Source organism: Salmo salar, chromosome ssa04 (assembly GCF_905237065.1).
Source record: "Salmo salar chromosome ssa04, Ssal_v3.1, whole genome shotgun sequence".
NCBI classification, from domain to species: Eukaryota; Metazoa; Chordata; class Actinopteri; order Salmoniformes; family Salmonidae; genus Salmo; species Salmo salar.
The window spans coordinates 49,585,422-49,610,972 of record NC_059445.1 but is presented as its reverse complement, the minus strand read 5'-3'; the positions used below and the strand labels follow the sequence as shown (position 1 = coordinate 49,610,972).

The 25,551-nt window shown below is 41.1% G+C and overlaps 1 protein-coding gene across 1 annotated transcript in view; it reads right to left on the bottom strand.

The window, feature by feature from the left end:
• LOC106603321 (teneurin-1-like) overlaps positions 1–25,551 on the bottom strand; it is a 187,802-nt gene that overhangs the window by 60,583 nt on the left and 101,668 nt on the right. The window contains 6 exon segments of the mRNA XM_014196852.2: positions 988–1,201; positions 3,434–3,642; positions 7,045–7,194; positions 18,266–18,504; positions 23,933–24,120; positions 24,122–24,177. Of these exon segments, the coding sequence (XP_014052327.2) occupies positions 988–1,201; positions 3,434–3,642; positions 7,045–7,194; positions 18,266–18,504; positions 23,933–24,120; positions 24,122–24,177 (1,056 nt within the window).

Genomic DNA, 25,551 nt, shown 5'->3' with positions numbered 1-25,551 from the left:
TATATATTCTATATATAAATGCTATATATAAATGCTATATATCCGCCTCACTCTCAAAGAAATACAACCCTGTAAGTAGTACTGCTAGGTTTCACACAGTCAAATGTAACAAATAACTATGCTTTTTATAAAGAAATGTACAAATTATAAATTTGTGACAAAATGAACTCAATAAATAATATGAGATGTGTACGTAAAGTATTTACATTTTAGTCATTTAGCAGATGCTCTATTGCAGAGGAACTTACAGTAAGTGCATTCATGTTAAGAAGGCTATGGGGGGGGATTAACCACATATCACAGTCATATATACAGGATACAAAAACATTCCATTGAAGCTAAACAATAGATATCTTGCGTTTTGCAAAAAAACTACTTTTCAAAGACCTCTAAAATGGATGAATAAAACATTTGAGAACATAAAAAATGTACACACACATGAAGGTACCCATAAGCAATCATTTCTGATGAAAAAACACAAATGTGAAATATTGGTGGATATAGCATTTGGAAAAAAAACTCTTCAGATATTCTACATAATTATGAAGAAAATGGAAACGGACATTTCCACAAATACACTGCAGTACCATTCTTGAACTGCCTTTCAGACAACAATGCGTTTTAAAAGACAGAGCAAAAGCATTTTCAGGAGACGCTGGTGAGAGAGAGCATTAGGAGGAATGCATTGTCTCGTCTCTCAGCAGAGGCTTACAGACAGTTGACAAAAGGTCAATCAATTAAGGATGACAGACTGCAGCTCCTTGCAATGAGCAACATAACTCAACCATTTTGATGTTAAAATGGCAGCTTGTTTCAAACATATTTCCTGGAAATAATGTCACATGCACTGTATTTTTCTGTACATCTACAGTAATTATAAGACTTCATTACTGCTCCCAAACATGATTGCATGGCGATGCAATTTTCATTAGTGTCTGACAATGTGGAGCACCTATTCTACTTTTTACATAACGAGAAGCCAATTACCGATGGCAGTGCTCAGAACAAAAACTTGCTCCATTTTCTTTCCGTCGTTGTAGAAAGCCAGGTACCAGGTTCCAGCGTCCATGTACTCTATGAAGCCCGTCTCCTGGAGGGAGGAGAGGATCAGGTTCCTGGGAGACGCGTTCGAATCCTCCGTTACCATCTGAACCTCCTGTTTGATCAGCTGCTTCCCGTCCAGGAGCTTGACAAAGTCAAACTGCAGGAGGAAGAGAAAACATCAGATTAAATATGTAGCCATGGTTTGAGAGTCAAAAACTGGGACATCACAAGTTCCTGGTTGGGCATACTGACGTGCCCTGACTGACAGGGTGTATGATGGTTCCTCCAACATCACAGCACACATATCTATCTCTGGGAACGGGCCAAAACCTGAAATCATAATGTGCTGTATCGTATCCTGTCATCCATCTTAAAATAACTTGAACTTAACCATATGCAAAAGCTCCCGAGCCACCTTTTGACTTTGCCCTTAATGAGCGTAATAAAGAGACAGGCCCCCATCCTGTATTACCAGATGAGTAGGATATGACAGTAGAATGGAGCGGGACATAGTGCCGTAGCTGCGCTAGAGTCACTCATGTTTGTGTGTGCTCTTGGAGATAAGCAGGGGCCAGGGCTGCTATTACACTGCAGTCGGCTGGTGACTGCATGCAGCAAAGCCTTTCCGCCTGCCGGGCTCAGAGGGAGGTCTGTCTTCACTCCTCCACCCGTCCTAAATAAAAAACCCAGGGCTTGGTGAGGCCAGGTCCGTAACTCCAATGACATGCCCCCAAGCCTCAGAATCACTATGACTCAGGTTCTCTTATGAGAGACAAATGCTCCCCTACGGAACAAAAGGAAAACGATGTTTGTAATTCAGTAGAACCGCTGGGGCACCATAGCCATCGGGCCCCTGCATTTCAACTCATCAGTGACGCAAAGCAGCAGAAGAGGAGGCAGAAGAGGCAATTGCAGTCCCTCCATTATTCACTTTCAGCTGGGGATCGGCAAATGATATCACACTGAAGCGGAAATGGCCAATAGTGACAAAATCTCCTTGAAAGAAAAGTCTGAACTGTGCGTGCCGCCAAGGGGACTGACTCAGATTAATGACTAAAAACATCCTATTAGGATTCATCATCCGGAAGCCTGCTGGGTTTGCTGAGGCCGCTGAAACAGCCTTGTGACAGATGAGTCGCTTGTGTGGCGGTCTCGCCGTGACCCTGAGTGCTCAGCCCCATGACCTGCTGGGTATTCTATCAGCAGATGTAATGAGGGATGGTCCGAGGCAACATATGTGTGACTGCGTGCAGGCGCAAAAAACTGAACTGGGATCAGCCGAATCAGCCGACCTGGCTGACAGAGACATCTAACGATGGTGTGGGATTAGCCAGCCCCACCGAGACAGGACTTTGTGTTTATTATGGATCCCCATTAGCTGCTGCCAAGGCAAAGGGTGGCTACTTTGAAGAATTTCAAATATAAAATATATTTTGATTTGTTTAACACTTTTTTGGCTACTACATGATTCCTTGTGTTATTTCATAGTTTTGATGTCTTCACTATTATTCTACAATGTAGAAAATAGTAAAAATAAAGAAAAACTCTGGAATGAGTAGGTGTGTCCAAACGTTTGACTGGTACTGTGTGTGTGTGATTACTATAATGATTATGAGCATCCTTACAGAACAAAAAGGACATCTGTGTTTGAAAGGAAACTTTCAATTAGCATTAATTAATTGTCTGTATCCATGCACCTACATATGCAAATTAGTATACAAATGAGCCATAAATAAGGAGTATTTAATTGAATTACGACAGATCACAATTTCTTGAATGATTGGAACTGTTAATCTTAGATAATATCTTTGGTAACACGCAGTGATTGGGGAGTTTAGGCATTTTACTGACATCACATTAGTTCCACTAGATATTTCCTTAATTGCATTCATTCCATAACAATAAACTACATACATTGAAGCTCATTATGAATTTGACAAAAGTACTGGTACTGTATGTAGCCAACAGTACTGTAGCTAATTCACTGATTGGTGAAGTGATCAAACTTGACAGAGGCACAGCATCTGCCTGGTCCAGCTTTTTATCGTGGGTTTCCATGTGGGTGAAGAGTGAGACGGAAGGATGACAGATGGATGGAGGAAAGGAAGTTGTGCGTAGGGACTTGGGGTACACTCATTAGCATCGAGGTTGGTGTGAATCTGTGCATGTGTATCTGTGCATGTGTGGGTGTGTATCTGTGCATGTGTGGGTGTGTATCTGTGCATGTGTGTAGATGAACCAGGTGTTTATTTAGTTACTTGTGTGTATTGGGGTGTTTCAGTCATTACGTATGCACGAGTGGGAATACATAAGAGTCTACAGTATGACCGTTTACATGGGAGTGGGTGTGGTGCTCCTGTGTGTATGAGGGAGGTAGCGGGTACAGTACCTGTGTGTGTGTAGGGGGGATGTTCCTACGCCCATAGATCCCCAAGAGGGCGTCCCGTGCCAGGGAGACGTTGAACTTGACATACTCTGGGTGGTGGATGGTGATGTGGAAACGCCAAAACAGACCTGGGGGAATGACCTGCATCACCTGGGTACCAATGTCCACCTCCCCTCGGTCTATCGCTTTCCCCCTCTGGAATAGCTCCTTATCTATATGGTGTAAACACACACACACACACACACACACACACACACACACACACACACACACACACACACACACACACACACACACACACACACACACACACACACACACACACACACACACACACACACACACACAGAGAATTTGCACCAAATGAAAATAGATGCACAAATGGGTATAAACACAAATGAGAACAGCGTTCGTTGCTGCACCTCGATATTGGCACTCCCTCTGCCTCTATCAGATAATGAGAGAAAATACAGGCAGACTTTAATCCGTTTCATTTCATTGCCTCGACTAATAAATCCTCCTCGGTCCTTTTAGGAAACGTTCTATCCTCATTGTCAGATGAAACCCTGCATCTGTTCAAACTGGTGCTACACAACTGTGAACAGAAAGGAAAAACAACCATATCTAATATGGTGTTATACTATGGTGAGGAAGGAGAAGACCAGCGAGCTACCGGATGCTTGAGCAAACACCTCCCACATCCAGGCGTGATCTAATTACTCTGTGCTGGTAACCCCTGGTGTCTGCTCTCTGGCAGGTACGCCAACATACCAGGGTGTCACATTATTGATTCTCTCTCTCCTGGCGGGTAACATGAGATCAGTTCAGCTCTACTGTACACATTAAGCGACACTCTTAGAAAAAAGGTGCTATCTAGAACCTTAAAGGGTTCTTCAAAGGGTTCTCCTATGGGGAAAGCTGAAGAACCCTTTTTGGTTGCAGGTTGAACCCTTTTGGTTCCAGGTAGAACTATTTTGGGTTCCATGCAGAGGGTTCTACATGTAACCAGAAAGGGTTCTACCTGGAACCAAAAAAGGTTGTCCTATGGGGACAGCTGAAGAATCCTGTTGGAACCCTTTGTTCTAAGAGTGTAATTCTATCTGTTTGGTGTCTTCTTATCTTCACATTTCTCACTGTACAGAGCTCTGGAAACCACGTTTTTAAACCCCATCTAAATACACATACATGTCTAGACATCGATGACATGGATTGGTCACACATTAGCCTCGACAACCTTGTGAAAAAGATTGGTTTGGTTATCATAGAAACGGAGAGCATTTTTTGTCAAGAAAACACCACCAGACCGGAGCAGGTGGACAAGGTAATGGCAGTGTTACTTTGTGCTACCAGAATGCATTTACTAACTCAATCACTGTGTATAGCTGTGTTACGCTGTTTAGGAGAGGTGGTGTTTGGTCTGTGCCACTGCCACCACAGAACTCATTACAGGGTAATAAAGGCATATCTAGCTGGTGCCTCTCCTGCAGGCCATCTCACCTGTCACTTAAACTGGGTTCAGAGGGTGGGGGGGTGGGGGGAGGGGGGAGGTAAATTAGAAAAGCGCTTCAAAATAGTCTGGCATACAGGCAAATTAATTCTCATAGCCTAAGGGTTACCCTGATAAAACAATTATTCCAGTAATCTATTTACAATGAAATGAAACCGTCTTTCCAATTAGTTATAATTTTCCCTCACAATTGGACAGCTGAATAGAACAAGATTTTAATACTTGGGTCTGTCTGTTGATTGAGACTATTCTATTCCCTTTCATCCATCAGATCTATGCTGATAATAATATTTGTATTTTCTTTAACCTTTATTTAACTAGGTAAGACAGTTTATGAACAAATGCTTATTTACAATGACGGCCTACCAAAAAGCAAAAGGCCTCCTGAGGGGACGGGGGCTGGGATAAAAAATACAAGTTAAATAAAAATAAAAATCTGATTGCTACTCTAAAGAAAATGTACATACTTAGACCAAATACAGAGGCTCAATTATAGGGTCTGGGCCAACACATCATCCTATGGGAAGATCCAATAACAAAAAAGTCTGAAGCTCTAAGAACATTCCCAGAACTACAAGTGAGAAATGCCAATGAAAGATAAGTACGATAAAAAATATACATAATAATTCTGTAAGGCATTGTATACTATGGCCTAAAGTGGATAAACTGTCACGTCATTCTAATTTGTTTCGTAGAACAGGGAGGTTCAGAAGTGGAGCTTGCTGGAGGACCTCTGGTCTGAAAGAGTTAAGGATGACGCTGTGGGCTGTAGCCTGCTAGGGGATTAATCCACACTCTCTTACTTTAATTAACTGCACATGAAGCTCCTCATGATTACTTCATAGTCAATGCATGCTAATGTAACCCAGCACAGCTGCGCTACATTGTACTAGCCACAGAGTGTACACAGCCTTATATACTGTCTCAATCTAGCAGTACTACCTGTAGTTTCCTATTCCTCCCCTTTGAGGAGAAGGGATGGATGTGTCAGAGGGCTATGATATGGGAATATTGAAACTCAGACACCAAGCTTTTACTGAGATCCATTATGTGCTTATGCAGGGGCAATCCAATATTTTCATAACTGATTTGATTTTAATCTACTCTTCAACATTGCCCTAGTTGCAGAGAACATTTTCTGGTTCACGTGCTTATAGAAATGGAATTGAATTATGTGGAATGGAACTGAATTATTTCACTCATTGCCGCAATGGAATTGTACGTCTGCGGTATTTGGGACCCCAGGGTTGGTCTGGTGTTATTGGAATAATGCTATATCTCTATCTCGAAGATTCTATGAGTTTATTATTTTTTTTCGGAAGTGGGAAATGTATATAATCAGATCTTTATCGTGCTAATGGAGGCAATGCCCTGTGAACACGAGGAGTTTTAACTGGAGGATGCCCTGTGAACACATGAGGAGTTTTAACTGGAGGATGCCCTGTGAACACATGAGATGTTTTAACTGGAGGATGCCCTGTGAACACATGAGGAGTTTTAACTGAAGGATGCCCTGTGAACACATGAGGAGTTTTAACTGGAGGATGCCCTGTGAACACATGAGGAGTTTTAACTGGAGGATGCCCTGTGAACACATGAGGAGTTTTAACTGGAGGATGCCCTGTGAACACATGAGATGTTTTAACTGGAGGATGCCCTGTGAACACATGAGGAGTTTTAACTGAAGGATGCCCTGTGAACACATGAGGAGTTTTAACTGGAGGATGCCCTGTGAACACATGAGGAGTTTTAACTGGAGGATGCCCTGTGAACACATGAGGAGTTTTAACTGGAGGATGCCCTGTGAACACATGAGGAGTTTTAACTGGAGGATGACCTCTGCGTCACCCACCCACCTTCCTACCGGCTCTTTTATCTGACCCGCAATAAGCGTCGCACAAGAAGGAAATCATTCTCCCTGTCGAAACATATTGCATCCAACACGCTGGTTATGAAACAACAGGTTTCTTATGTAAACACAGAGGAAGACAAATAGGAGGAGAGAGCCCATGGATCGCCCCTTGCTCTAGCTTTTGTTGTGTGGTCTGACAATGTGAATCAAAACCTGGAGGCTTCATAACATCAATCTTTGCCCACCACCGCTTACCTTTGTTGGTGTTGTTGAGGCCGGGCAGACCGAAGGGCGTGAAGGTTATGTCTATGCTCTCTGAGTCTCTGTCCAGTTTGCTGAGTCCATTCTCATAGAGCTGCCCATCTGCTGGCTGCAGGTGCCAGGTCAGCCCAAACAAGTGCACTGCTGTAGGGGAGAGCCATGGTTTAGCATGGGGCGGGAGGATTAGTGCTAGAAAGAAAACCCCAGGGCATTAATCATTCAAAACCTAAGAGTAAGACATCTGATTAAACCTGTCTGCAGCAAACAGTAACTAACTACAGTGTGGATGTGCTACAAGGTTCCAGCATGGCTGTAGTATTACAATTGTAGTTATTTGACAGAGGACTAGTCATTAGTGCTTGGAGCGAGACACACTAACATACTGATTGTAAGACATCCTGCTGCTCCTATGCTTATTACAACACCGTAAAGCAATTTTTCTCCTGTCATTCATGACAACTTCGCTGATATCTCATCTACTACATACCAATGTAATTAAACAAATAAAAAAAGTATACTTTTTTTTACTAGATGTAAGGGTGGTAGGTTACAGTATGAGGTTCATGAAATCTATTTAATGGAATATTGATAAGTAGCTGTCTAATCTCCAAAGAAAGGGAGGATAAAGTATGTGACTTTCTAAGTAATGGATTAAAGAAAACCAATATGGTCAAAATTAAATATTTATTTAATGTGAGACTACGGAATGGAATTAATTGAGAAACAGAGATTCCTCACATTATGTAGTTCCTTTCCCAGTAATCCAGAGAGCATTTCTAAGAATGGCAGAGCCAGTTACCCACTGGCAGGGTAAGCATTCAAATCTATTAGGGAAAATATTTTCTGAGATAATTTGGAAGCTATTTAAATATTTAAAAAAGCTCCAGAAAATCGTGCACTTGACAAACACATCACACCTCTCATGGTTTCTCAATCTGCAATAGGCTAATCACTGCATTACGATCCACAACAACACAATGCCCCATAACAACGTAGAAGTGGTTAAACAAAGGTGAACAAAGGCGAAACACAAACAAAGACATGCACTAACTCATTGCAGAGGAAAACACAAACACCTAACAACCAAAAGGAGGGAGGATAGCAGGATAAGCAGCAGTTAACTACTATGTATACCACCTGACTCATGAGCCTTAACCAATCCCAAACCCAGCAGGACGCCTCTGCACTGATTAGACATGGTGGAGACAGACATTGTATTTGAGAAAGGTGCTGCTCTGCATAACAGCCGTCCCCTCACTAGCGCAGCATTCAGATACTCAGATCAACGTAATTCACCCCTGATCACTTCAAAGTGTTTTCTTTTTCATCTGTCTTTAAACCGCAGCTAGGGCAGTCATATTGGGGGAAGGTCTTAAAGAATGCCTGTTGAAATGCTTTTTTGTTTTTTGCAGACAGCTGAGTGGGAAAGCCTAATTAGAGTGAAAGTAGTTCATGCGAATTTGCATCTGTTTTACATAGTCAGTGGAGGAATAATTGATGCTATCTGCTTTTAAAATGTATAATGCATATTCTGATTATGCAGTTTAGAGGGAAGAATTAGATTAAACCCTTGTCCTCTACTTGGGTAGACCCGAGAAACAGACAGCTGTAAAGTTGTAATGAAATTGAGAGAGAAACATATCGCCTCAATAACAGATAAGAGTTTTGTTTGGGGTTTACCAATAATGAGGAAGAGAAGATTTGATTAGATGTTCTCTCTAAATAAGAAAGAGAGGGAATGTTTGGCGCAGGAGGCAACTGCCACATTGAACTATTGTCTTGTAACTTGATAATTGATTCAGGCCAAACTGTATAATCACATTATGATCATCTTGTTGCTAATAAAAATAAATAATAATCCCCATACAATTGTTTTTGCTCTACAGGAAAATAAATGGAAATCAGAATTATGAATCAACAAAGTTCACCCTGTATTCTCAACAACATGATCCAAAACGATTAGGTCTGGAGTAAAACATGCACATTTTAGAGCTCAAGTCAGTATTCCCCACGAAGACATGATAGTATGAGATGTGCCCTTTAATGGACCACAAACCTAAATAGCTACTTGCACCTTCAGCCTTTACGCCACACATTTATAATGAGTCTAATTCCAATTTAGAGGCATAAAGTCAATTACGTTTCATCCATAGCTGTTAACATTTCACAGGCAACCAGCAAAAGAAATGGCTGCACGGACTATCTGAGTTGACCCGTGTATTTGTTTTGCATCTTTTCTATGCACACTCACAGGACTCTACACACTCACAGGACTCTACACACTCACGCACGCTGACACTCCAACACACACAAAAGCATGCACGCACAAGCATGCACACGAGCACACGTCATTTGCTCACACACACACACACACACACACCATCATCATATACGCTGCTGCTACTCTGTTTATCATATATTCTGATGCCTAGTCACCATACCCCTATTCATATCTACCTTTATTGATCCAGTAACCCTCTCACATTGTAAATATGGTATTGGACCCTGTTTGTTCTACCTTGTGCTATTTTTAGTGCTACATTGTTACTGATGACTGCATTGTTGAGTTTAGAGCTCGCAAGAATGGCATTTTAGTGTACTTGTGCACGTGACATTAAAACTTGAAACGGAAACAGATAGGGCTCTATCTCTATCTGTGCAGAGCACATGCCAGTCCGTTGGTTGCGCCTGCTGATCTGTCCGGTACAGAGATTGCGCGCGCCCAGTTGCGCCTTTTCCCTAGTCTGTCCTGTACGGAGATTGCGTGCCTCCGGTATCCAAACATACATGGCTTGAGAGATGCGGTCACCGGTCGAGTGTGTGTTGCTAGCTACCTCGTTTAAATATCATCAGTAAGTGCCACAGCAGCATACCATTGAATGAATACTTAAGAACACTTGATATAGCCTACATCATCAATATTCGGTCTTGTTGGCTAAGCGCAGCAGAGAGAGGCAGAAAGACAAGAGTAAAAGACATCGAGCTAGCTAACTAGAGATTTACATCAAACCTCAACATCAATGATCGGCTGATAGCCCACCCTCTTTTCCCGATGTCAATCATGTCTTTAGGAGGCACTGTAACTAGCTTGATTACAATGTGTGATGATGAGTGAGTATGTTGTTGCAGAAATAAATAGACCTACGCTGAAAAAAAAAGAGAAGAAAAAAAAGTTTTACATTTTGAGCACCTGCCCCCTGAAAGGCGCTCCAGGCAACGCTGTAAACTAGTCAGTGAATGTGCCCAGAAATAACTAAATCACAACACATGAACTGAGTGTTTGGAGGGCAAAATTAGTTGACCTACAACACTAGGCCCCCACCTAGTTGAAGTAGCTACAAATCAGGGCTTTATCCATGTGATAGTGAGATTACTGGGGGCATCAGTTTGCATTACTATGTATTGGTGCCCTGCAGAGTTCTGTGGGAAGACTTTGGGGAGGGGTAATGAAGAGCAAGCACTGGATTGGATTCTCAGCAGGTGGCTGGATGTGTAGGATCCAACACCACTCTTGTTTCCACAGATCGGGAATCCAAGGAGGATTTTCCTAAATGCAGTTCAGTTCACAGACTGAAAGCATTGCACCACATGGAACTGGTTGCCTCCCACGTCATATTAGCTCGCAAGTTAATAGTAGTACTACTAGTAGTGGTACTACTAGTAGTGGTACTACTGAGCAGTTGCAGTAGTAATAGTTCAAGCTGGGTAAAGTAACTTACAATTACATATTTGGTACTACAGTAGTAATTTCTACAACTATCATCTTACAAATTATCAATCAATTAATTAATATTAATGATACAGCAATACTGTTGTGATGGCACAGTGCCTTCAGAAAGTATTCACACCCCTTGACTTCTTCCACGTTTGTTGTGTTACAGCCTGAATTTAAAATTGATTTACATTTAACATTTTGTGTCACTGACCTATACACAATACCCCATAATGTCAAAGTGGAATTATGTTCTTAGCAATCTTTAGAAATGAAAAGCTGAAATGTCTTGAGTCAATAAGTATTCAACCCTTTTGTTATGGCAACCCTAAATAAGTTCAGGAGTAAAAATGTGCTTAACAAGTCACATAATAAGTTGCATGGACTCACTATGTGTGCAATAATAGTGTTTAAAATGATTTTTTGAATGACTACCCCATCTCTGTACCCCACACATACAATTATCTGTAAGGTTCCTCAGTTGAGCATCACATTTCAAGCAGAGATTCAACCACAAAAACCAGGTAGGTTTTCCGATGGTTAAAAAAAAAGAAGGGCACCTATTGGTAAAAAAACCCAGCAGACATTGAATATCCCTTTAAGCATGGTGAAGTTATTAATTACACTTTGGATGGTGTATCAATACACCCAGTCACTACAAAGATACATGCGCCCTTGTCCTGAATACAAAGCATTATGTTTGGGGCAAATTCAACACATCACTGAGAACAACTACTCATATTTTCAAGCATGGTGGTGGCTGCATCATGTTATTGGTATGCTTGTCATCGGCAAGGACTAGGGAGTTTTTTAGGATAAAAAGAAACGGAATACAGCTAAGCATAGGCAAAATCCTAGAGGAAAACTTGGTCCAGTCTGCTTTCAAACAGACACTGGGAGACAAATTCACTTTTCAGCAGGACAATTTCCTAAAACACAAGGCCAAATATACACTGGAGATGCTTACCAAGACAACATTGAATGTTCCTGAGTGGCCTAGTTACAGTTATAATTTTTTTTATTTTACCTTTATTTAACTAGGCACATCAGTTAAGAACAAATTCTTATTTTCAATGACGGACCTGGAACAGTGGGTTAACTGCCTTGTTCAGGGGCAGAACGACAGTTTTGACTTAAATCAGCTTGAAAAGCTATGGCAAGACTAGAAAATGGCTGTCTAGCAATAATCAACAACCAACTTGACATATCGTGAATCATCTTTTAAAGAATAATGGGAAAATATTGTACAATCCTGGTGTGCAAAGCTCTTGGAGACTGACCCAGAAATACTCACAGCTGTAATCGCTGCCAAATGTGATTCTAACATGTATTGACTTTGGGGGTTGAATACTTATCTAATCAAGATTTATTAGTGGTTTATTTTCCATAATTTTTGTATTTAGTATTTTGTGTAGATTGTTAACAAAAAATTACAATTAATTCAATTTTAATAACACTTTGTAACACAACAAAGTGTGGAAAAAGTCAAGGGGTGTGAATACTTTCTGAAGGCACCAGAACCGAAAATTGTTCTGCCCCATAATTTAAACGATGGAATATTGCAATAGAGTTCCATTAAAGATGTGGGACACAGTCACCTACTGTAACACTAGCAGCAAGTCATCTGAAAGTAAAGACCTGCTTAGTCAGGTGAGACTTCACATTGGCACAGTGGCACCAGAGGACAAAACATGAAAGGTAAGTCATACTTGGCTCTTTGTCAAAATGGCTGCCAGTATGCAGACGGGTGACACTTTGTACTGTTAAAAAGATGTTCTCTAAGGGACTGAACCAGAGCCAATCAGCTCTTTAAGAATAGAAGAGGCACTAGAGAAAGAGAGACAGAGAGAGAGAGAGAGAGAGATGGCGGGCATAGTGGCAAAAACACACTCTAAAGGTTATTCTTACCACAGTATCATGGCAGATAGATTATTATGTTGATCATTACCAGAGCATGTTTCAGTATGACACATAGCCTCTGCCTACGCTACGTTCTCTATTGTTGGCCAATAACAGGAAGAGGTTCATTAACCATGGTTGAGTATGGGGAAAAGATACTTCCTAATACCAGTGCTATTGGTATTAGTCCCACAGCTACTGTGCTCAAAGTCCATTCTGAGCTTCAGGAGAGGTGTCAGTTCCAGTAGAGATTGGCACTTGATCTAAACTTCCCTGTACTGGGTGAAATAATTCACTGACTGCCCCCTGCACCCCAGCCTCCTCTCTCTTCAAAAAGGGCATTGTTTGGTTTATAGAGTCACGACCAGAATACTAATGAGACACTGAAGAGAAAATGGATCGATCAATACGATCACAATGAGGCATGAAAGGTCTGCTACCTTCAAGGCAAGTCGCCTGGAATCATAAATTCCTTGGCTGCCCGGTTCCCTTTCACAGAGACTCTGACTCGGACACTTTGACATTACTCAGTCTTATTGATCCTAACACTTTTCCGTCTGTTAAACCAATACCACAGCTGACAGCTATCCTTTACAGTGCCCTAATGAACTGAAAAAATCAAAACATTTAATTTTCTCCAAGGAATATTGTTCTCCTCTCTGAGTCACAGCCTTTCAATACACATTGGAAAGAGATATCTAAACTTCATTAAGGCTTTTCTTTTACTCAATACCAAAAACACTCCTCAAAAGGTAGAGGAGTTTTATTGCTTATAAGTTATTGCACTAATAAACATAATTGGAAAAGTAATGAATTGGCAGTCATTTTGCAGGTGAAGTGTTGCAGTTGAAAGAACCGCTGTGGGACTACTCAATCACAGAGATGAAGGAGGAGAGAGAAAGGGGTGAAGGAGGTGGTGGAGGTGGCAGGGGAGACATTGTTCCTTCCTGTGTTGACAGCGTTCTGACTTTGAAAACAGGCAACTGTAACTTCCTGTTCTGCTTATATCACCTCTGGGTATGTGGGTGACATTTTGGAGCATTTTAATTAGCACCAGGTTGTCCCCTTAGTGAATGAAGAGTGTTTCTGAGGAGAATGGAGTAGTTGGTACTTACTCCCAGTCAGAATCAGACAGTGTGGCTTACCGTGCTATATCAGCAGTATGCCTGCATGTTCTTCTATTTCTGCCTCTCCATAACATTTTCATCATTCATTCATCGCCCTGGGGCTTGTGCACCTCCTCTAAGTATGACACAATGACATGTCACCGTTGTCTTTGAGCCATTCCTCTTCTTGTGTTGTGTGGAGTCAAAATAGCTGTATGGTGGGGGGTCTACAAAGTGTCAAACGCAGATTGTCCTTACATCTTAACCTTTCACTGGCCCCACAACCTCCTGGAGTTTCAAGGATGCTCTACACAAACAGCAATGCATTCTCATCAGAAAAGTTTGTTTAGTTATTTGAAAGAGAACTTCCGCAAGTGAAGAATAAAGTGGAATGTGCCCTTCCCATGCGCCAGTGTGTTTCCTTTGTTGTTGTGCTAGAACTGGAACACATCACAACGATTTGCAAATCAGTTACACAGTATGATACATTCTACTTCTGATATGGCTAAATGTGCATACATGTGCTTTTGATGGAGTCTTATGAAGACAAATACTGTCCATTTAAAACATGCTTGAATGGATGCATGCTCAGCAAATCGCTGCAATGCAAATGTTACAACTGGCTGCTCCAGCCCAGCCCCTGCGGTCCTGCTGCAACTACAGCAAACAAATGCCATGGTAATGTCTATTCTGGGGTCCAGACTAGCATGAACCAAAACAGATAGAGTAAATACAGTATATAAATAAATAGCAGGGTTGATCACACCAATGGTGACATCAAGCAAAGCCATAAAGGCCTGTGTCAAGGCACAGAGAGAGCCTTGACACAAATCTGTGATTTGTGATGACTGGTACCTTCCATGTTCATTGAGATTTGTGATGTGTCACCCCCGAGGAGAGACTTGTGGGTAATAGATTTTCCACCTTTGTTATTTATTTGACATTTTTATTTACAGTACCAACATTATTTGTGATGACAGTACATCTGTTCATTTACGATTTGGACTGAGTGCCTAATAACTAGAGGGAATAAACATTTAGCTGCTAATTTCAAAGCTGTTTGCAACTGTATTTCAAACTCAGGAATGTAATCAGCATTTTATTCATGTAGCCTACTACCGTAGCCATATAGATTTTTTGGTCAATTCAAAATTGGTAATGTAGCATTTATAGTAGACAAATGAATAATAAAGCAGAGAGCTGTTAAGATGCAGTCAACGTTTGTTAGACAGCGGAGGATTTACAATCCCTATCCCTCGCCTGCACACCAAACGGGCTGATGGCTACCTTTGAAATGGCCTTATTAAAGGGGTGTTCATGCACGGTCATGCAGTTTAGTAAATTGCAGGTCTGAGGATCAAAATTGGAGGTCTAAAGTCTTCCATCTTGCTCTGTGTTGCATTCCCTAAGATCTTTATCGATCTAGTGTTGGAAGCTTAAGGGCATCATCTCAATTAGGAAAAACACACAGACGTCTCTGGGTCAGAGCCATCCATAGACATGGCACATGAAGGTTACAATGCCCTCATATTAATATCAGTCAGTTCTAGAGACAACACTATGCCAGACTGAAAGACAATGCCTTAGACATCATACTCATGGCTACGGACCTTAAACGATCAATCTGTTGTTGCTCTCTGATCACTAGGTTTATTGATAATCTTAGTGAAAATAGTAGGCAATATGACCTCATTGATATCTGAATCTAAAATGGATACTGATGAAAACAAGGTTGCAACAAAGTAACGTGTTCTCTTAATTAAATACTATCAATATGTATCTATAATTGACATTATAGAGGCCATATAGATTAACTACCAGTGTAATATCATATGTACTGCAACTACATCGTACTTAATGTACACTAGTAAGTCCATGTAGTTATGGAGTCGGCCTACTTACATTACCACCTTGGCATGGACCTGTTTTTGTATTTTCTTCTTCTAGGAAACAGTGGGAAGTATAAATAACTATCTCTACTGGAGCACCTACCTGGTACATGACATCCTTTCATACTGTAGAATAAAGGCTGAACAATAGCTACCTAATGTAAAATGTTATGCAACAGTCTACCTGTCCTTTTCTGTATGTCTCTTCTCCAAATACTGTTGTTTACAGTTATAAAGGACAAGAACACAACCAATATGACAGTTACAATACCAAAATGGCATGACGATACAAATCCAACGGCCAGTACAGGTTCAATGGGATTAAAAACCGTGGAAATAAATAATTACCCTCAGATAGAACTCAAGGAATGTTTGCTTCCTGTATCTTACAGACTCACAAACAACTTTTGGATGGATTTTCAACGAAACTATCCATTCATCCTAGTGCATGAAATAAAATAAGAATGACACTGGGAAATAGTTGGAGAATGAGACGATAAAGAAAGTAAATACAAGTGGAAATATAGAGCGATTTCAGTGCCAATAGTATCTGTATATGCATTCAATATTTTTGAATTTGTATTAAGACATTGAATTTATATTCTATATTTTTTAATTTGTATTAAGACATTGAATTTAAATACTATATATTTTTGCATTTGTAATGGTCAAATTGAATCACATGTTCTAAAATTCAATTTCAATTTAATTGAATATTAAAATTCTATATTTATATACTCATTGTCAATATGGTAGATATTGCATTCATTGTCTTTGTTTACAAATTACAATTTCAAGTTTACCAAAGTTTCATATATTCTACTTTTCGGATGTATTCAGATTCAGTTTTCAAATGTGGTTCTCTAAATTCAGATTCAAAACCAGAGACATCATCCTGGTACTTTGCCAGCAAGGAATGGTAGAAGAGAACAGATAGAATCAAACGCTCGCCATGTTAATCAGGTTTCTGCCGGTTTCTGAAACCAATGTGGCATGTTGAATTCATTTTCTTCCTATGAATTTTTGCGTTTGAACCGTTTGGGCTCTAAGCTATTATGACCCCATTCCTGAAAGCTAAGACTCTCTGGAACATTAGACACATTAGAAGGGAGTGTGACAAAAAACACAATTTGGCCCCCATAAGAATATAGTTGAATAGCCCTGTCATAGCCCTTCCAAGGAAAGCTTTTCCACTCCCTATTTAATCTTTCTCTTTTGACTGACTGGGTTTGAACCAGATCTACTGCATGTTACAAGACTGTGTTAGAGCCCACTTAGCTAAAGCCCATAGGGATGAGTTCAGGAAGCTAACACAAGTCTTCAAGTCTCCAGCAAGGTTACTCATCAAAAGAGCGTGGACCTTAGTTATATTTCACCCCCTTTTGACCTCATACATGCGACCTTGCCTGAGACCTGAAGACGTGTTAGTTTGACTGATGGGGTTCTAACCCAGGCCTCTAGTGCACTAGACAATGTCACTTTTCAGGTCTCTGACAAGTTACTCATCATGTAAGCGTGTTCACCGAATCACCTGTGTTACACTTCACTCAACTTTCACCTCCTCCTCGAGACCCATCCAAGTAACAGAACTTAGGCTTTAGCTCAGAAGGCTAACAAAGTCTTAACCCAGTCAGTCACCCTTATAATGAGCACCCTTGCAGGAGGCTTGAAACTAATACATGTCTAACACAAACCAACACATGTCAAACTAACACGTCTTCAGGTCTCCTGTGCATCCTCTGAGCATCATAGAGGGGAACAGAAAGCACGTTCCAGAGGGTCTTATCTTTTGGGAATGGGGTCATAATAGTTCAAACGCTAGAGCCAAATTCATGAGAAGAAAATAAATTCAACATGCCACATTGGCTTCAGAAACCGCCAGAAACCTGATTAACACAAAGGGCATTTGATTCTATCTGTTCTCTCGGCTCCCGACTGGCGCAGCGGTCTAAGGCACTGCATCTCAGTGCAAGAGGCATCACTGTAGTCCCTGGTTTGAATCCAGGCTGCATCACATCTGGACGAGTTTGGAAGTCCCGTAGGGCATCGCACAATTGGCCCAGCGTTGTCCAGGTTTGGCCGGGGTAGGTCGTCATTGTAAATAAGAAGTTGTTTTTAACTGACTTGCCCAGTTAAATAAAAAAAATATTATCTTCTACCATTCCTTGCTGGAAAAGTACCAGGATGTCTATGGTTTTGAATCTGAATTTAGAGAACTGAATTTTAAAACTGAATCCGAATGCATCTGAGATGTTAAATATATGAAACTTTGGTAAACTTTAAATTATAGTTTGTAAACTTGATACACAGACAATTAATGCAATATGCACCATATTTAAACTGAATAAATAAATATTGAATTTGAATATTCACTTAAATTTACATTTAATTTAAAACTGAATGCAATATTAATTTAATTCAGTTTCAAATGATGAAATACAAGTTAAATTTACTAATTCAAATATTATATTATTATTCAAAAATATTGAATTCAAATACAGTTTCTGTTGGCACTGAAATCACTCCATACGGAAATGTCATGCTTTTGTACTATACTGAATTGTTCAATAAATATAGATAATATAGATGGGGAGAAATACCCAACTTACCAATGACGTATGTGAGCAGGAGGGCGAGGGTTACGGTGATAGCGGTGGCGCTTAAGGCAGTGCATTTCCAGTTGCAGCACTTGTAGGGCTTGTTGAAGGTGAACATGGGTCTGGAGAAGGTGCTCCTGGGTAGGGGCCGTGGGGGTGGGGAGTACACTGTGTTAGATGTCAGAGGGTAGTTCTGACTGGCAGCGCTGAACAGGGCAGAGGAGCCTGAGCCATGTTTGAACAGGAAATGCCTGCAACACACCAACAGAAGAGGTTGACATTAATGAGAATATACACAACATAGCACATGACCATACATTACTATTTCATTGTTAAACACTTATGTGTGAACATTTACACCTTTGTGCACCAATAAAAAATGGTGTCGATATGACATGAATAAATATGCATAGATTAATACCCTTTCCATCTGCGTAGTACTTAAATAGAATACAAAACAGAATATACTTCTGTTAGTTACTTGTGTACTTCTAAGTTATTGGTAAACTGCTAGAAATGCACATCATTAAAATCAAATCTCAGAATGCAATCCCATTTCCCTCCCTGGCCAAATGATATACATCCTAAATCTAATTAATGAATGCTCCCAACAGGCAAACTGCCTTAATATGTTCACTCCTGGGAGAGGGAGAGAGGGAGAGAGGGAGAGAGAGAGAGAGAGAGAGAGAGAGAGAGAGAGAGAGAGAGAGAGAGAGAGAGAGAGAGAGAGAGAGAGAGAGAGTCTAAGACATTTATTATTAAATTCTTACAGCTGACAGTGATGCTGAATGCTGTGCTTACATTGATTTATGCTAATGCTGAAGGGTGGCCAATTCCTCCTCACTGTGAACTTGACCTTGGAACCACTGCCTTTATCTAACAAGCTGTAGGCGGCAGTGTACAGGGAGGGAATAGACCGACCAGCGGAACAGAAGAACACAAGGGGGAAAAAATAACCCTCATTGCTCAGGTCCTTAATTAGAAAAGGTTTTAATACCATTAGCCGCTATCTTTAATGTGCCCAATTAAAGATGGGAGAGTACAAAGGTCAGTTTTATAGAAGATTATATCACAGGGCTTAATTGCTGGGCCAATTTTCGTAGACAGCGTAATTAAGTTTAAGTATGGTTCACAAAGGGATAAAGTTATCTGAGACATGTTTGTTTTTGTTGTCCAAGCCACTGTAAACGCAGCATCCCGTGGTGTTGGGTAATCCTCCTCACGGTCTGCGGAAACACTCATGAAAACTGACTGAATTGTATCGTTCAGTCATGGACAGCGGACACCCATTTTGGATCAGGACTGAGCTCCAGACTGTCTGGGATATTGAGTCCCTGCAGCAGACATCCATTTTGGATCAGGACTGAGCTCCAGACTGTCTGGGATATTGAGTCCCTACAGCAGACATCCATTTTGGATCAGGACTGAGCTCCAGACTGTCTGGGATATTGAGTCCCTACAGCGGACATCCATTTTGGATCAGCACTGAGCTCCAGACTGTCTGGGATATTGAGTCCCTGCAGCAGACATCCATTTTGGATCAGGACTGAGCTCCAGACTGTCTGGGATATTGAGTCCCTGCAGCGGACACCCATTTTGGATCAGCACTGAGCTCCAGACTGTCTGGGATATTGAGTCCCTGCAGCGGACATCCATTTTGGATCAGGACTGAGCTCCAGACTGTCTGGGATATTAAGTCCCTGCAGCGGACAGCCATTTTGGATCAGGACTGAGCTCCAGACTGTCTGGGATATTGAGTCTGTTGTAGTGCTGTAGCTGACACTTGAAAAATGCATTATTAAGAGCAAGAAAACAGTCAATAGAGGACTAATCAATTCCTGTCTTTGTGTAATTGAAAGAAATTAGGAAGAATATGCTTGTGGTCTTGAATATGGTCATTATGCTGATGTGACAGAAATCTGGAATTGCATTGATGTTGTGTCAGTGCCATTTCATCAGTGTCTTTGTGTTCTCAACAGTGTATCGACTCGGCTGATGTCATTTAGACAAAAGAAATTAACTGCTTTTATCCCATACTTTTTGATGCTTTGAGGAAGGTGTTCAGGAGGAGGAACTAAGAAATTGGATCATTAAAATACTTGTTTCCCCCCCCCAAGACGTCTGTAATGATGATCTGAGGATCACTATTGATCACTGATCTTTATAATTGATTACTTTTCTTCTGTTGTCTGTATTTTCTATTGATGAGGTAGTATCTTATGTTAAACTGCCATTTTGTGAAGGTACAGTATGCCTCTATGTGCGTTGGCCAGATGTCATAGGGAACGTTTCTTCATAATAGCAATCTGAAGGTGTTTATGGAGGTGGGTGATACAGAGCACCTCATTTCTAGTCATTTTAGGAGTCTGAAAAACACTTGATGCTACAGTATACAGTGTTAATTGGAAGGCAGCTATGCATAATTGGTAACGTCTGCCGGTGAGAATTGACAACACAGAAATCTGAAATCAACAAAAATATGATAAATATTCAGTATTTTGGTTCATTTGGGCGAAGGCAAGCGCAAAGTGTTACAACTATGTCAACAGCACATCACCCAGCCTGTAGAGCAAATGTGCAGTAATAACAGTTGTTACCATTGTCTAAATGTAAAGACAAAATATCAAATGTGGTGGTGTTATTAATATCTGGCCATCACATCAAACTTTCAATCTCATTACAATTGACAATGATGAGATAAACAAGGCCAAGAGGAGGTATTGGATAGCAATCTGCTGATCTACATGAATGGTGGCATTGTATTAGGTTGAATATCGACCACAGGTTAATCAACATGGTTCATTTAGGTGAGAACAGAAAGTCAGCATATAGCCACATCAAGCATGGTGGCTTCCTCATCTTCTATGCAGAGTGGGTGACCTCTACATACGTTTGGGGCCTAAATGAGCACAGTCAATGAGATCTACCATAAGGGAGGGAGGATCTACCTACTCCATCAAATTTAAGATGTTCAAGTACCACTACCCCTCCTGCAGACCTAATTGTGTTCATTTGTCATTATTGTCACTGTTGTACATTAGATAGACCTATGAGACGTTATGGATGTTTTGAACACAAAGCGTGGGGGTGAAAACATGCCTAAGGTAGACCCTTGTTTTCTAGTCTCTTACTAACACCCTCTCATGCCAACTGAGTAATGGCTTCCTTGAGGAGGTATTATCAACCATGGAGCTCCTGCATCCATTCATTTGATTGCTTCAGTCCACTGAATCTACCCACAATGGCCGGGAAACTCAATTAAAGGAGAAGCTTTCTTTTTTTACAACCAAATATATTGTTTTATGTAAATAACATGTTACACCTTTTTGGTGATTTCATTTGTTTTTGGAAAACATACCCCAAACATCAAACCCTTTAACTTGTGAATTCAGGTAGCTCTATGATGTAGCGTTTCGCCCTACTGATGCCGCTACCCCATGCTTCATTGTTTTTCTGAAGACGACATGTCAACTTATTTTAGTCAACAGAAAGAAGTTGTTTACCTCTGATAGGATTGCTTATTTTCAATTTACAAGACATTTATGAAGCACCAAGCACTGTTGGGTTTACCAAACAAATGGGAAATAGAAAAATAGGCCAGCAACTCATTTCACATTTCACAGACAACCCTTTAAATAAAAAACAATCTCAAAAAGCAGACAGCATAATTGTCAATCTTGACAAAGGCTCTCTACTTCATATGATTCATTTACTTTTCCATAGTTTTCCTGTCATAGTGGTCTCTCTTTGCATGTTAAAGCCCTTTCCTCCATACAAAGCCAAACAAAGCTTGTCATTAATAACAAGCGGGAAATTCTTTGATTGGTTTTGTGTTCCACATCAAATGAAGAGGGAGAGATTTACCTGGTTACTTGTGGTGTACAGTAATTGAATTTGCCATTTTCTAAGCATGAAAATGGAAGAAGCGTATAGAGAGCTCAACTCATTTTAAGTTAATAATAGAGTTTTTCAACCTCTGAACTACCCACAATGACTTTCTCCATTACAGTAAATCTAATGGATTGAAATGTTGTATTTCTGTATTTTCACCTTTGATCTGACAGCTGTTGGCAGCCATCGTTTCTTCCTATCAATTAGGAGTGTAGACAGAGAGGAAGAGGCGAAGCGAGAGGTTTTACTCCGCTCAAGAAAATAAGGCCACGAAGTGAGGAATTTTTGTATGGAGGTCAATGAGAGGGTCGAATTTGGTCATCAAAATGTAATTGCTAACTGCTACGTGAGGCTTATTTGATCAAATAGAAGTTTCATAATGGTTAGGTTGTTACGAATCCACTGATAGAACGACTCTATATCAGCGTTGTGCCTGTGGTCATAGAGATAGATAGAGGACTCATCATGGATATAACTCGTTTTAGCCCTGGACATTACCATTGAGGTCTTCCATCATTTTAAAGTAGTCAATTGGGTGGGGATTCCTATGAGTTGGAAGCAATTAGCCAATGAAGAAGAAGAAAATTGACTACTTTTAAATGGAGATAGCCCCAACGGCGCTGCCAATGCCGTCACAGATGCTATAATGGCACAGACACAAAGATGAGTCCTCGATCTATCTCTCTGGCCTGTTCACATGCGTATCTGCCCTCTCATTGGCTAGAATGTTCCCACCTGATCTTGCCTCTTCCCGCCTGCCTTCCATTGTTAGAGCGGTCACATGTCTATCTTGTCAATATAATAGACAATCTTTGGTCTAGCTACTAACCTGTCACAGTCTGTTCTGTTTCAACTGCTTTCATCTCCCATAATCTACCAGACCAAATAGAAGAAAAATAAACAAATAATCTCATCTGGCAGACTGGTTTTAATGCAGGATAAAGATAATTCTTACGCTAAAAGGGATAAAGTTCACATTTTGGAAGCTTGGAATTTACACAAATGATCTAGCCCGGCAGAGACAGGCACAGTTTTAAATTCTGGGGAAGTGATCACAAGAAGACAAGCCCGTTCATAAAGGGTGACCGCTTGAAGTGGTTCTCTCTTTGGAGGTCCGTTTAAAAATTAAAAACCCTCTTTGGGATGAACGGATACACTTCCAAAAAAGTTGTTCTTTCATGAATTGTCACATGTGGCTATGCAAACAGCTAGTCAGTTGTAGACAACCGTTCTTTTACAACTACAGCAGCAATTTTTATATTTACATCTGATACATTTCTTTAAACGCTAATTGTGAACAGGCTTTTGCCGTGAAAAGGTTTGGAAAGGCCTTGATCTTGAATATGTTCCGTTAACAATGCATCTATTTATGTTATTTGGATTTGTACACCACTTCACTTCTCAAAAGCCTTAGCCCTGAATCTCATCAAAGCAATATGATTTAGTTATGCACCACCAACCCCTCATTATAAATGTACACCATGATTCATCTCTATCAAGTGTGAATCATTAAAGAAGTCTGAGAGGTCTGTGACTGAAGTCACAGGGGTCTTAACTCAGGCCAACAACATATCCATTCAGTCGACTTTTCTCAAAGCTAGCGCTATTTTGTGGATCCAAGTTACTGGTACCGCAGTGTCACGGTGATTAAGAACATGGAGGGAAAGAGACCAAGAGACCTGAATGACTCAATACTGGGGAAAGTACGGCCACAGAGCTGTTATGGTGTCTGCCACACTGCACTGACCCCATTACTAGGCAGGTGAGAGTGGAGGTGCTGAGGCCTACCTGGTCTCCAGGGGGATGTTGCTGTTGAGGGCCCAGCTGTTGTGGAGCTGGCCTCTGTCTCTGTCGGCCGGCTGAGTGGGATCGCCGTCCATCGCCTGGCTCCGAGCCGGCAGGGTGTTCCTCTGCAGTGCCTCAGAAACGTGAGCGTGAGGGGCTGGGCGGGCACATGTGCACGCGTGGGGAGGGGGGTGGAGGTGGGGGGAGGGGTCTGAAGGTGAACTGAGCTGGTGGACTGCTGGGGAGCTCTGTGGGGAGAAAAGGAGAGAGAAAGCGTGAGAAAAAGCATGAGAGAAAGTGAGAGAGAAAGCGAGAGAGAGTTGAGTCTTTTTTTGAGTGGCTTGATAAGTGTCTGAGAGTTTTGTGACGTTCCGAAAGCACTTACTGTTCACTTTTCCTCAATTTGGAGAGAGCCTGGGGGATTTTTTTAAGTTTAATTAGCACATGAAACAAGGTTATCATTCCAAAGTACAATTTTGAAAAAAATCTAATTTTGCAATAAGATCAACCAATACAAGAATAAAGCTATATACAAGGAGTACCAAAATCAAATCAAAGCTTTCTTAATGAAATTAAAAGATAGCCATGATTGCATTAAATCAATCTATATTTCTAAAGCCAATGAAATGCTTTCCCCGCTATTGCTGGTTGCTTGTGTGATGGAACGGTTCTAGTAAAAATTTCCAAAGCAACAGAATTTCCAAATCTTGGAGGATGCAGGTGTCTCATCAGGGCTTGTTCTAGATTAGAAGATGCATGGCTATCCTTCTCATGATGTCTGGAGTGGTTTCAAAGTCAAACTAGAATCAATGGATCCATACTAAACTATCAAAAATGTATTGAATCATTTGATAAAACAACGAGGTAAAATATACTGCTCAAAAAAATAAAGGGAACACTTAAACAACACAATGTAACTCCAAGTCAATCACACTTCTGTGAAATCAAACTGTCCACTTAGGAAGCAACACTGATTGACAATAAATTTCACATGCTGTTGTGCAAATGGAATAGACAACAGGTGGAAATTATAGGCAATAAGCAAGACACCCCCAATAAAGGAGTGGTTCAGCAGGTGGTGACCACAGACCACTTCTCAGTTCCTATGCTTCCTGGCTGATGTTTTGGTCACTTTTGAATGCTGGCGGTGCTTTCACTCTAGTGGTAGCATGAGACGGAGTCTACAACCCACACAAGTGGCTCAGGTAGTGCAGCTCATCCAGGATGGCACATCAATGCGAGCTGTGGCAAGAAGGTTTGCTGTGTCTGTCAGCGTAGTGTCCAGAGCATGGAGGTGCTACCAGGAGACAGGCCAGTACATCAGGAGACGTGGAGGAGGCCGTAGGAGGGCAACAACCCAGCAGCAGGACCGCTACCTCCGCCTTTGTGCAAGGAGGAGCAGGAGGAGCACTGCCAGAGCCCTGCAAAATGACCTCCAGCAGGCCACAAATGTGCATGTGTCTGCTCAAACGGTCAGAAACAGACTCCATGAGGGTGGTATGAGGGCCCGACGTCCACAGGTGGGGGTTGTGCTTACAGCCCAACACCGTGCAGGACGTTTGGCATTTGTCAGAAAATTCGCCACTGGCGCCCTGTGCTCTTCACAGATGAAAGCAGGTTCA